Source organism: Simochromis diagramma, unplaced genomic scaffold, assembly GCF_900408965.1.
Source record: "Simochromis diagramma unplaced genomic scaffold, fSimDia1.1 OVJJ01000038.1, whole genome shotgun sequence".
NCBI classification, from domain to species: Eukaryota; Metazoa; Chordata; class Actinopteri; order Cichliformes; family Cichlidae; genus Simochromis; species Simochromis diagramma.
The window spans coordinates 267,441-280,410 of record NW_024387105.1 but is presented as its reverse complement, the minus strand read 5'-3'; the positions used below and the strand labels follow the sequence as shown (position 1 = coordinate 280,410).

General features: G+C 46.3%; 1 protein-coding gene across 1 annotated transcript in view; it reads right to left on the bottom strand.

Annotated features, from left to right (window-relative positions):
* dab2ipa (DAB2 interacting protein a) overlaps positions 1-12,970 on the bottom strand; it is a 30,818-nt gene that overhangs the window by 6,949 nt on the left and 10,899 nt on the right. The window contains exons 4-14 of the mRNA XM_040046627.1: positions 10,542-10,686; positions 6,222-6,394; positions 3,915-4,186; positions 3,628-3,836; positions 3,390-3,534; positions 3,122-3,266; positions 2,811-3,047; positions 2,163-2,352; positions 1,847-2,082; positions 1,593-1,684; positions 1,021-1,503 (exon numbers count right to left, since the gene is read on the bottom strand). Of these exons, the coding sequence (XP_039902561.1) occupies positions 1,021-1,503; positions 1,593-1,684; positions 1,847-2,082; positions 2,163-2,352; positions 2,811-3,047; positions 3,122-3,266; positions 3,390-3,534; positions 3,628-3,836; positions 3,915-4,186; positions 6,222-6,394; positions 10,542-10,686 (2,327 nt within the window). The remainder of the gene's footprint in view (positions 1-1,020; positions 1,504-1,592; positions 1,685-1,846; positions 2,083-2,162; positions 2,353-2,810; positions 3,048-3,121; positions 3,267-3,389; positions 3,535-3,627; positions 3,837-3,914; positions 4,187-6,221; positions 6,395-10,541; positions 10,687-12,970) is intronic.

Here is a 12,970-nt window from a genome sequence, read left to right as displayed (position 1 = left end):
TGTGATGGAGCATTGTCCTGCATGAAAATCATGTTTTTCTTGAAGGATGCAGACTTCTTCCTGTACCACTGCTTGAAGAAGGTGTCTTCCAGAAACTGGCAGTAGGACTGGGAGTTGAGCTTGACTCCATCCTCAACCCGAAAAGGCCCCACAAGCTCATCTTTGATGATACCAGCCCAAACCAGTACTCCACCTCCACCTTGCTGGCGTCTGAGTGGGACTGGAGCTCTCTGCCCTTTACCAATCCAGCCACGGGCCCATCATCTGGCCCATCAAGACTCACTCTCATTTCATCAGTCCATAAAACCTTAGAAAAACCAGTCTTGAGATATTTCTTGGCCCAGTCTTGACGTTTCAGCTTGTGTGTCTTGTTCAGTGGTGGTCGTCTTTCAGCCTTTCTTACCTTGGCCATGTCTCTGAGTATTGCACACCTTGTGCTTTTGGGCACTCCAGTGATGTTGCAGCTCTGAAATATGGCCAAACTGGTGGCAAGTGGCATCTTGGCAGCTGCACGCTTGACTTTTCTCAGTTCATGGGCAGTTATTTTGCGCCTTGGTTTTTCCACACGCTTCTTGCGACCCTGTTGACTATTTTGAATGAAACGCTTGATTGTTCGATGATCACGCTTCAGAAGCTTTGCAATTTTGAGACTGCTGCATCCCTCTGCAAGATATCTCACTATTTTTGACTTTTCTGAGCCTGTCAAGTCCTTCTTTTGACCCGTTTTGCCAGAGGAAAGGACGTTGCCTAATAATTATGCACACCTGATATAGGGTGTTGATGTCATTAGACCACACCCCTTCTCATTACAGAGATGCACATCACCTAATATGCTTAATTGGTAGTAGGCTTTCGAGCCTATACAGCTTGGAGTAAGACAACATGCATGAAGAGGATATGTGGACAAAATACTCATTTGCCTAATAATTCTGCACTCCCTGTAATGTAAACAGAATTGGTCCTAGCACTGACACACACAAACACTTCCTGTTGCTTCTGACCCCCGACCCTGGACTCTACCTGTGAGTGTCTCGCTGAGGGACAGCGCTCGCCGCGAGTACTCCTCGCCACTGCTGCTGCTCGACATAGCAGACATCCTCTCCCCCCTCTCCCCCCCTGTCAGTCCCACTGACATCTGGGTAAGAAACGCCGGTTTGGTCACCATGGTGTTCCTGTCGTCTGCATTTCCCTGCGACGCCACCGAGCCGTCTGAGGGTGTGGCGTCGGCCTGCTGCTGCTGCTGTGGCTGCCGCGGTGATGTGGTGGTCATGTGATAGACGGGATTCTGGAAGGAGAGGGGGAGGAGCCCCGTCCTGCGCTGCCACTGACCATCGTCGAGGCCGTCGCCAGGGGAGGTGTCATGCAGGTCCACCAGAGACAAGCTGCGGCTCTCGTTGTTCAGCTCGGACCCCTCTCTCCGACCTCCATTGGTCATTTCAAACGCTGCCTCATTCTCATTGGACTCTGAGTAGGATGAGCTTGGTGCTGGAGAACCCTGCATGCCTGGAGAAAGTGACATCACAGGAAGAGTCAGGGGTGACAGAGTGGTGGAGAAATGGGAAAGTGGATAAAGAAGAGAGGTGAAAGGTCACCTGACGCAGGCTGTAGGCTTGACCCTTTAGTGACGAAAAACAAGTCTTTGTTCTCAGGAGTCGGCGAGGGGAGTCTGGTGAAATCCACCAATCTACACACACACACACACAGATAACACGTCAGATATTTAAGCCATGCATCAGCCAGACTCTTCCTGCGCTGGCATGCACAGACAACTGAGAAGCTCCATGTGAGAGCCCTCTCTGTTCACCACTGGGGATGCTAATGCTAACAGGAAACACAGGATGCTAACCCTCCATCAAGTCCCATGCTGCCCTGCAGGCCAACAGAGGGATTACAGGTCGCCAGAGGTGGAGAAAGGGGCGGAGACAGGGGGGCTGGGGAGAGAGGGGGCGGAGACACTACACGTTGAGGCTCTGGGGAAGAAACAGATACGCCCCCTGCACTGGCCACACCCCCTGGATTGGCAAGCGCTGCCGATACGTCTCTGAGGATTCGAGGAAGAGGGCCGAGCTTCGACAGGCACGACTGGAGAAAACAGAGAGAGAGAGCAGTCAGGGAGTTACCTGGGCAGGCAGGTGAGTCATCTGCCAGGACAAGTGCATTACCTGGTCGAGCTCAGTCAGCAGGGTGTGCAGGCTGGACAGCTCACGGCCAAGGTCGATGTACCCGTCAAAGCCGGCGGTGTGGTTCAGCCCGTCGGGGTTCGAGATCTCCTGCAGGAAGCGCTGCATGCTGCTCCACTGCCGCTCCACAAAGTCATTCATGAACAGCATGTACTCCTCCTTAGTGCCGAACCTGTGCGACAGGTAAGACCGCCAGCGTCAGCAGGTCAGCATGCACGCACGCACGCATACAGTTGGCAGGTAGCCGTGCACAGTGCAGGTACAGAGACTTCAAAGTAAAAGCTCTGCACTACTTCAGAAAAGGCTTGGTACGTCACAATAAAAGCCCTGTGCTTCTTCCAGAATACTGGTCCTGAACTCCTTTCAGAACTAAAAGCCTTCCACTCCTTCACAATAAATACTCATCACTCCTTCAGAATAAAAGTCCTTTAAAAAAAAAGCCCTAAACTGCTTTCAAAATAAATTCTTTTTAAAAATCTTTGCTCCTTCAGAATAAAAGCCTTGGAGTCCTTTCAAAATAAAAACCCTGTATTCCATCAAAATAAAAGGCCTAGACCCCGTTAGAAAAAAGGCTGCTGTCTTTTCCAAATAAAAGCCCTGTATTGTTTCACAATAAAAGCCGTGGCGTACTTGCTGAAGTTGGCAAGGTTCTGAATCACTTTGGCAATCAGCGTCAGGGTTCTCGCTGTGCGTTCATCAGGGTATTCCTGCATCAGGTCGAATAGTGATGGTGACATCACGGCCGGACACAGGAAGCGCAAGAACAGCGAGGCGCTGATGAGGCGCTCGCTGATGTCTGGCCGTCCTCGGTTGCCGCATTCCTGCCGCCATGACCCAAACACCTCCTTCAGCTCCCGGGGGAAGACCCTGAGTGACAATCGGCAAGAGTCAGCGTGTGCCGGCCTGGAACGTCAGTGGTGTGTGTGATCTTGTGTGCGTACCTGTATGAGTCAAGAATTTTGCAAAATGCCAGCTCGCAGCACATCCTCAGGTTGGCCTGATGCTCCGCGAGGTCAGAGGTCGCACAGCGAGACGGGTCCACCTCACAGTTCTCATCAGACTCGTACAGAGCTTTGATGAACTCACCTGGACACACACACACACACACACACACACACACACACACACACACACACACAGCTGATCAATAAATATCACAATAAGCATACAGGGGGGCTTTTGTGTGTGTGTGTGTGTGTGTGTGTGTACCAAGTGCATCCTGTAGGTATTTCTGTCCAATCAGCTTCAGGTATTCCTCAATGCTTTTGGTCGCCAATGTGTTCTCTCTAAAGATCAGCTGGTCGTTGTCACGGCAACGGTCCACCTCTGACATCATCAGGTCGGTCAGGAAGTCCTGCAGTGAGGGGTGAAAGGTCATTGGGCTGAAAGAAGAACAGGTGGTGGTGGCAGGCCAGGTGTAGAGTTCAGGTGTGGTGGGCGGGGTTACCTTGGCCTTGCCCGTGCTGTGCAGGATGTGCACGAGTGCAGCAGCGAGCTCCTCCTTCGCTCTCAGGCTGATTGAGGCCTCCAAGGTGGAGCAGAGCAGCAGGTAGTTGGAACTGATGTACTCCGCAAACTCTTTGTACTGCTCCATCGGCAGGATGACGATACTCTGGTAACGTGCTTTGACCCTCACTGTTGGCACAGACGACTTACCTGAAATCGGGTGGGACAGGTTAAGAGGGTGACACAAATGAGACACCTCAGCGCACGAGCCCGAGTGGATCTACATACCTCGGATTGTACTGGGCGTGCTCAGTGTGTACCACTTCTCCACCAGCTGTCTGCCAGTCACCGTGGCGACCGGGATGTTGACTAACCCGACGTAGCTGCTTTTGTCCTTCTTCCTCTTCCGGTCGGTGTCCTTGTACAGGTGCAGCGTGATGGAGGCGACAGGTGGGAGGCTGCTGAAATCGAAGCGCTCGCCCCAGAAGATGTTGTCAGTTTTCAGCTTACAGGACGTCCGAGCGTAGAGGCTATCGTCCAAACACAGCTCGCAGAAGTACCTGCAGTACATGTACTGTGATTAGTGGTCGGGTCCTGTGAAATGTCGTCCTCATGGATCGAAGGTGCAAACTGTAAAACTACACATAAACTAAGAATAAGTACAGCAGTACTGTGTTTGAATACAAATAAACAGATTCAGTAGTACACAGAATGAATAAATAAATAAATACCTACAGTGCTACAACTACTATCTGCAGCACACTTCTGCAATCTACAATATAAGTACTGCAATAGCTGTTTGCAGTAAAAGTACTACCATTATTATCTGCAGCACAAGTCCTGCAGTTATTATATGCAGTACAAGTACTATGATTACTGCAAGTGGTTTGAATCACAGTAATCTAATTGAAACATATTCATTTCGATTGCAGCAGTTTCCTGCTGCATCAAGCAAAGTGCACGCCAGCGAGGGCGCGCGCGCGCCGTGCTCATAGTACAACTGCTTTGAGTAAGTCATTTGTTTCATGTCTCTGTGGACCTCGGCAGGAGAGCTGTGCTGTGGAAACGTCACTAACTAAACAAAGTCAGAGATACGTGTTTGAAAATGACAGGAAGCGGGCGCATCTCGTACACGTACAGCAGCTGTAAAAATTGACTGCAGCACCCAGCGCGACACAGATGTTGGGTCCTTCGCTCTAGCTAGCGCCAGCACAGTGCGAGCCACGTCCACCTTTAGAAGGCGTAACATACATTTACACTGCTATGCAGATGACACCCAACTTTATGTGTCCACACACACTGTCCGGTCGTTAAGTCTGACGTCACTAGCCGTGTCTGGGCCTAAACTCCGCTGCAGGTCCATATATCAAACGATCACTATGGCATTACAAAGAGTTGAAAAACTGTCTAAAGTCTTTCATCTTTAATAAAATGATCAGCGTTCTGCTCTACCAGGTGTAACAATTGAGTTTAACATCCAGGCATCCATGAAAACGGAATTTATGATATTTAACGGAGTTAGAAGTTAGCAGGAAGTTAGCTCGCTAGCTTCTATCTAAATACAATATAGCATGTCCTGACTGCGGGGTTTTGGAAACAAATTCAAACGTACAGCTCTGTTATCACTTCCAGCATAAATGAAGACAAAACTAAACAGCAGTGACGTTTGTAGGGTTACTGAAGTTGGGCTAGCTGGTATATAATGATGTGCTACGTGACCGCTAGCGACACAGCTATGTTAGCATAATATAAACAAGCTAACTTTTTTTCCACTCAATAAAAGTTAACGTGAGTGTTCTCGGTGGTCAGGAACAAATGTAATCGCATGGCAGGATGCTGTAAAAGGACCAAACTTCAGCCAGGAGAACAACTGAGATAATCCATCCACAATATGAGGTTAGTCATTCATATACTGCTGCATGGGCTGGGCTGTAGTTACATCCTAAGGTTTTAAAAACTGAGCTTAAATAAATGATTAGCGGTAATAAAAGCCGAGGGAGGTCAACAGGGATCACTGACTGTTTTAGGAGCTTTTTGAGATTAAATATAAGAAAATACAAAACATTAAACATGTTAACAACACAAAAGCCATATTAAACGCAGACTACTTTAGGGCCGGAAGTAGGATTCGTCACGTCATCACTTAACGACCGGATTAGTTAAACTGCAGGAATGTCTGCGATACTCTAATTACTGCCGGTAGCACAAATGCTCTGATTACTACATGTAGTAGAAGTAATCTAGTTACTACCTGCACTAAACATAGTAGGATTACTGTTTGTGTTCTGCTGATTTTCTAACACTGGAATATTTCTAACATTTTGAGTTATTTTCCAGTGTTAGAAAATCAGCACTGCTCAGTGTTAGTCTTTGTTAATCTTCAAAACTGACTAGGTTACTTTTAAACATATAACACTGTCAAAAGTGTTAATTTAACACTCAACAGTGTTGTATTTTACACTCAGAGGTGTGGACCCATATAGACACTCTCTAGTGTTAATTTAACACTGGAGATTTTGCTGTGTACTGTTTCCCTGCAGCTCACAGATGTAACTGTGATACTTGGAGCAGGTGGGCTGGTGCAGCGCCGCCTACCGTTTCTTGGCGGGCAGGTCTTTGGCCTCCACCACCCACACCGTCAGCACGTTCTCCAGCCGCCGGCTGTTGTCCTTGTTGGGGTGAACAGCACGTCGCAGGTTCTCCATCCATTTGTCTCTTTCTGCTGCTGAGCGACATGAGAAACACTTTGTTCCCGTCGAGGTTGTTACCTAGGAGACAGGCAACCACGGAGACACAAGAGGGCACCGATGTCAGCTGAGTGAAACCCTTGTGTCTTCCAACCAAACGCTGTCCCTCTGAGAGAGAAGCTTTGGATCGTTTTTGTGACCTGATTAACAAAACATGAGAGAAAAATGTTTCCAACCATGAGAAAGTCCTGATGGCGAGGGTTACAGTCAGAGCCATCTCGGATGATGACTCTGACCTCAACGTGTCCGATCAGGTAACATCTGTAGTTCCTGAAACTCTGTTTGCTCTTTGTGTGGATGAAATGCAGACGACGAGTCTCAGGGCCGCACGCAGCTCAACAAAGTCAGGCGTTCATCAGAGATAACACCGCAGAGGTTATCGGTTCTCTGTTAAGCCAGATTAAAGCTAGTGGTTTTATACAAAATGAGCACATTCCAATCAGAGACATTACCATTTGGTGATAAAGTCGCTAAACAATGTAAACATTTCTCTGTAAAATAATCTGAGAGGTGAAAGCAGCAGAAACTTTGCTTTGAAGATTTTCACTTTGAACTAAAGTGAATGATTTTGTTACTCAGCACGCTCAGTAAGGCGATGGCTGCACATCGGAGCTGTGAGACTTTAAACTGGATTTACAGCTCGATGAAGGAGATGTGGAAATCTGATGAAAGTCATTGGTTGAACAGATGTTCTGTAATAATGTCACTTCCTCTGGTAGATTTGAAGGCGTTAAACGAGGCTGCGGTTATTCTGATAAACATTCTTTCAAAATAAAAGACATTTTGAAAGTTGAGATGAAAACCTGTAAAAAATAAATGAAAACAAGTCGGAAACTGATCCGTGTGAAACACAACAATGGATCTGATGCTGATCAGAAACCTCGATCACGAAGCTTCGTCATATTTGTGTTTTACAGTTTTACAGTTGGGACTCTGCCCTGCCCTCTGCTGGAATTGTGAGGTAACGCAGGTCAATTCAATTCAGTTCAATTCAATTTTTTTTACACAGCGCCAAATCACAACAACATTCGCCTCAAGGCGCTTTATATTGTAAGGTCGACCCTACAATAATACATACAGAGAAAAACCCAACAATCATATGACCCCATATGAGCAGCACTTTGGCGACAGTGGGAAGGAAAAACTCCCTTTTAGCAGGAAGAAACCTCCAGCAGAACCAGGCTCAGGGAGGGGCGGGGCCATCTGCTGTGATTGGTTGGGTAAGAGAAGGACGACAGGATAAAGACATACTTTGGAAGAGAGACAGAGGTTAATAACAGATATGATTCGGTGTAGAGAGGTCTATTAACACATAGTGAGTGAGAAAGGTGACTGGAAAGGAAAAACTCAATGCATCATGGGAATCCCCGGCAGCCTACGTCTATTGCAGCATAACTAAGGGAGGATTCAGGGTCACCTGGTCCAGCCCTAACTATATGCTTTAGCAAAAAGGAAAGTTTGAAGCCTGATCTTGAATGTAGAGACAGTGTCTGTCTCCTGAATCCAAACTGGAAGCTGGTTCCACAGAAGAGGGGCCTGAAAACTGAAGGCTCTCCCTCCCATTCTACTTTTAAATACTCTAGGAACAACAAGTAGGCCTGCAGTGTGAGAGCGAAGTGCTCTAATAGGGTGATATGGTACTACAAGGTCATTAAGATAAGATGGGGCCTGATTATTTAAGACCTTGCATGTGAGGAGCAGGATTTTGAATTCTGGATTTAACAGGAAGCCAATGAAGGGAAGCCAAAACAGGAGAAATCTGCTCTCTTTCTAGTCCCTGTCAGGACTCTTGCTGCAGCATTTTGGATTAGCTGAAGGGTTTTCAGGGAGTTTTTTGGACTTCCTGATAATAATGAATTACAGTCGTCCAGCCTGGAAGTAATAAATGCATGAACTAGTTTTTCAGCGTCACTCTGAGACAGGATATTTCTAACTTTAGAGATGTTGCACAAATGGAAGAAAGCAGTCTTACATATTTGTTTAATATGTGCGTTGAAGGACATGTCCTGGTCAAAAATGACTCCAAGGTTCCTCACAGTGTTACTGGAGGCCAAGGTAATGCCATCCAGAGTAAGAATCTGCTTAGATACCATATTTCTAAGATTTTCAGGGCCGAGTACAATAACCTCAGTTTGATCTGAATTAAGAAGCAGAAAGTTAGCGGCCATCCAGGTCTTTATGTCTTTAAGACATTCCTGCAGTTTAACTAATTGGTGTGTGTTATCTGGCTTCATGGACAGATAGAGCTGGGTGTCATCTGCATAGCAGTGTAAATGTATGCTATGTCTTCTAATGATGCTGCCTAAGGGAAGCATGTATAATGTAAACAGAATTGGTCCTAGCACTGAACCCTGCGGAACTCCATAATTGACCTCAGTGTGTGAAGAGGACTCTCCATTTACATGCACAAACTGGAGTCTATTAGATAGATATGATACAAACCACTGCAGCACAGTACCTGTAATACCTGCAGCATGTTCTAATCGCTCTAATAGGATATGATGGTCGACAGTATCGAACGCTGCACTGAGGTCTAGCAGGACAAGCACAGAGATGAGTCCACTGTCAGAGGCCATAAGAAGATAATTTGTAACCGTCACTAAAGCTGTTTCTGTGCTGTGATGAGCTCTGAAACCTGACTGAAACTCTTCAAATAAACCATTCCTCTGCAGATGATCTGTTAGCTGTTTGACAACTACTCTTTCAAGGATGTTTGATATGAAAGGAAGGTTGGAGATTGGCCTATAATTAGCTAAGACTGCTGGGTCTAGAGATGCTTTTTGAGTAAAGGTTTAACTACAGCCAGCTTGAAGGCCTGTGGTACATAGCTGATTATTAGAGATAGGTTGATCATATTTAAGATCGAAGCATTAATTAATGGCAGGACTTCTTTGAGCAGTTTTGTAGGAATGGGGTCTAAAAGACACGTTGATGGTTTGGAGGAAGTAATTATTGAAGTTAACTCAGAAAGATCAATTGGAGAAAAAGAGTCTAACTTAACATCAATGGTACTAAGAGTAGCTGTAGATAATGTTACATCTGTGGGATGATTACTGGTAATTTTTTCTCTAATGATAAAAATTTTATTTGTGAAGAAGTTCATGAAGTCATTACTAGTTAGCGTTAAAGGGATGGTTGGCTCAACAGAGCTCTGACTGTTTGTCAGCCTGGCTATAGTGCTGAAGAGAAACCTGGGGTTGTTCTTATTTTCTTCAATCAGTGATGAATAGTAAGATGTTCTGGCTTTGCGGAGGGCTTTCTTATAAAGCAGCAAACTATTTCTCCAGGCTAAATGATGATCCTCTAAATTTGTGACACGCCATTTCCTCTCCAGCTTACGAGTCATCTGCTTTAGGCTACGTGTTTGAGAATTATACCACGGAGTCAGGTACTTCTGATTAGAGACCTTAGTTTTCACAGGAGCTACAGTATCCAGAGTCGTACGTAGTGAGGAGGTGAAATTATTAACAAGATAATCGACCTCTGTTGGAGCAGCGTTCAGATAGCTGCTCTGCTCTGTGTTGGTACAGGGCATTGAAGATGATAACAGTGGGTGGATTATATTCTTAAACTTAGTTACAGCGCTTTCAGAAAGACATCTACTGTGATAAAGTCTACTCTCCACCGCTGTGTAATCAATTATTGTAAATGTAAATGTTATCAGGAAATGATCAGACAGGAGAGGGTTTTCAGGAAACACTTAAATGTTCAGTTTCTATGCCATATGTTAAAACAAGATCTAGAGTGTGATTAAAGTGGTGGGTGGGTTCTTTTACATTTTGACAGAAGCCAATTGAGTCTAATAACAGATTAAATGCCATGTTGAGGCTGTCATTTTTAGCATCTACATGGATGTTAAAATCACCCACAATAATTATTTTATCTGAGCTCAGAACTAAATTAGATATAAAGTCTGAGAAATCAGAGAGAAACTCTGTGTAAGGCCCAGGTGGACGATAGATGATAACCAGTAAGACTGGTTTCTGAGTTTCACAGCTGGGGTGGACGAGGCGAAGCATCAGGCTTTCAAATGAATTAAAAGTCTGTCTGGGTCTTTGGTTGATTAATAGGCTGGTGTAATAGGCAGGCACAGAGCAGTATGTAAATGATTGTGTTGGGACACCTCGGTTTTGGGAGTGCTGCAGTTTGTGTGTGTTGTTTGCGTCACCTCGAAGCAGTAGTCCTGTCCCAGCAGGGATGAGTGAACCGGCTTAATAATCACTGATTGGTCCATCCTGAGCTCGAGAGACGATACACAGCCAGTGCTTAGCAACGACTCCTGGCTACCGCAACGCAGCCGACGCATCACACACCTGAAACAAACATACACAGTGTGATTACTAACAGGACAGGAAGACGCACTCATCGAGTTTCCAGAGGCATGGATCCCAAACCTGGACTGTCAGAGAAGTCTAGGATGTCTCCTGGACGTCTCCAGGGACACAAAGAAGGTGATCTACACTGTGAAAAATGAACATGAGATTTGACTTGGATCTGACAACAGAGACCGAGTGATGCAGCGAGTGTGATCAGGTTCACCTGGAGCTGTAGAGCAAGGTGGAGCTGAAACAACTGTCGGGCTGAAGCTCAGGAGGTCAAGGAGAACCTAATCAGGACCTCTGATTGGTTCAGCACAAGCCAATCAGTTTGATACTTTTCAAGACATTTGAGGTGTCATAAAGTAAAGTTACATTTAATAAAAGAAGGCGGTTCTGAAGTATTACAGTGTGACGCGGCGTTAGAAACAAATGTACGAGCCAGTGATGGAGTAAAAGCTCAGGATTCATATTCAGCCAGAGTCATTTCATCTGCTTCCAAACTTTGCTGCAGCACATGTGATTACACGTACAGATGTCATGCTGGGCTTGGTGCTTCCTGTTGCATCATGAGATGATGCTCCTCATTAGCACACCTGGACTTCATGTCTGACGCTCTGAAATGGGTCTGAGGTGCTGCCCCTCAGAAGAAAGTGGCATTTTAGGGAAGGGTTTTTCAGGTAGAGGATGCAGGCTGAGTATGAATAAGGATTATTCTGAGCTGTGAATCATGCACAGCTGCTCTCGTAAAGCCCGAGAATTAAAACAAAGGGCACCTCTGGGAAAGATCCCGTTGCGGTGCCTCGATGCTCCGCCAGCCTCTGAGGCCACGTTCATCACTGAGCGAGGAGACCTCTGCATGTCTCCAGCACACGGGCCTCCATTCGTTACATAACTCACTCCTCCACGGAGCTGTTAACAAGCAGAAACCCAGCTTCCCGTCCTCCGGACCGAACACAACCACAGCAGCTCTGACGGAGCGCGCAGGGAGGCAGCCACCACGCGCCGACCTGATTAACCCCGATGCAGAAAACAAAGCTGATCTCGGCTTCTCCACAACATTTATTTATTTATCATGTGCAAATGTGTCACAGTTCAGGGAGAGGCTGCAGAGCTTACAGAGTCAGTGTGAACGGACACGGTCAGAGTCTGATCACTGACAGACGTAAACACGACAACAGGAAGTACGAACGATGACCAGCAGCCGACTGTCCGATGGACAGCCCTCCTCTCACCTCAAACACCCCATCCAGTAGTTTTGGTGTATTTGGACACTGAGAGCCAAATGCACTCGTCCACACACCTGCAGTTCCTCTGCCATGCAGCAGAGGCAGCAGTGAGTCAGTCCCTACAAACTGCCATGTTGAAATAAACATGTTTACAGCTTGATACTCAAACTTCCTCCTTCATAACACGTGCACAGGAAAGCATGTTGTTATAACTCAAACGTTTTAGTCTGCAATGTTAGGGGCGTGGCCTTTTTGACAATAATATGGCTGCTGTGAGGTTACTGTACTAACAGACCATTCATGAAGGCTGTGCAATTTGATTTGATGTCACTCTTGCTAAATGATTCTGCTAGCATTAGCACCTCTGGAAACATGAACATGGAGGCATCACTAACCAGTGAATGACATCATGGCAATGCTGTGATTTGGTACGTTGAACTGAAACTGTGTGACGATATTTCCATCACAGCGTCCGAGCCACTGCACGCCACCTCCCCAGAACCCTCCCCCTGCTTCCCGCTCCTCTCAGACTGTGACTGGACCTTCTCTTCCATGACAACCATCACTTTTTATCCAATGAGACCTGAATAACAGCTGGGCTCATTTCCTCACTCCTAACAAATCACAGCAGAGTCTCCCCCTGCTGGACTGCAGGTTTAAGGCACCGTGGCCTGTCAGTGTCTGAGGTGGACAGGTCAGCACTAAGCAGTGATGATGATGATGATGATGATGATGATGATGATTGGCTCCCTGTTAAATCCAGAATTCAAAATCCTGCTCCTCACATACAAGGTCTTAAATAATCAGGCCCCATCTTATCTTAATGACCTTGTAGTACCATATCACCCTATTAGAGCACTTCGCTCTCGCTCTGCAGGCCTACTTGTTGTTCCTAGAGTATTTAAAAGTAGAATGGGAGGCAGAGCCTTCAGTTTTCAGGCCCCTCTTCTGTGGAACCAGCTTCCAGTTTGGATTCAGGAGACAGACACTATCTCTACTTTCAAGATTAGGCTTCAAACTTTCCTTTTTGCTAAAGCATATAGTTAGGGCTG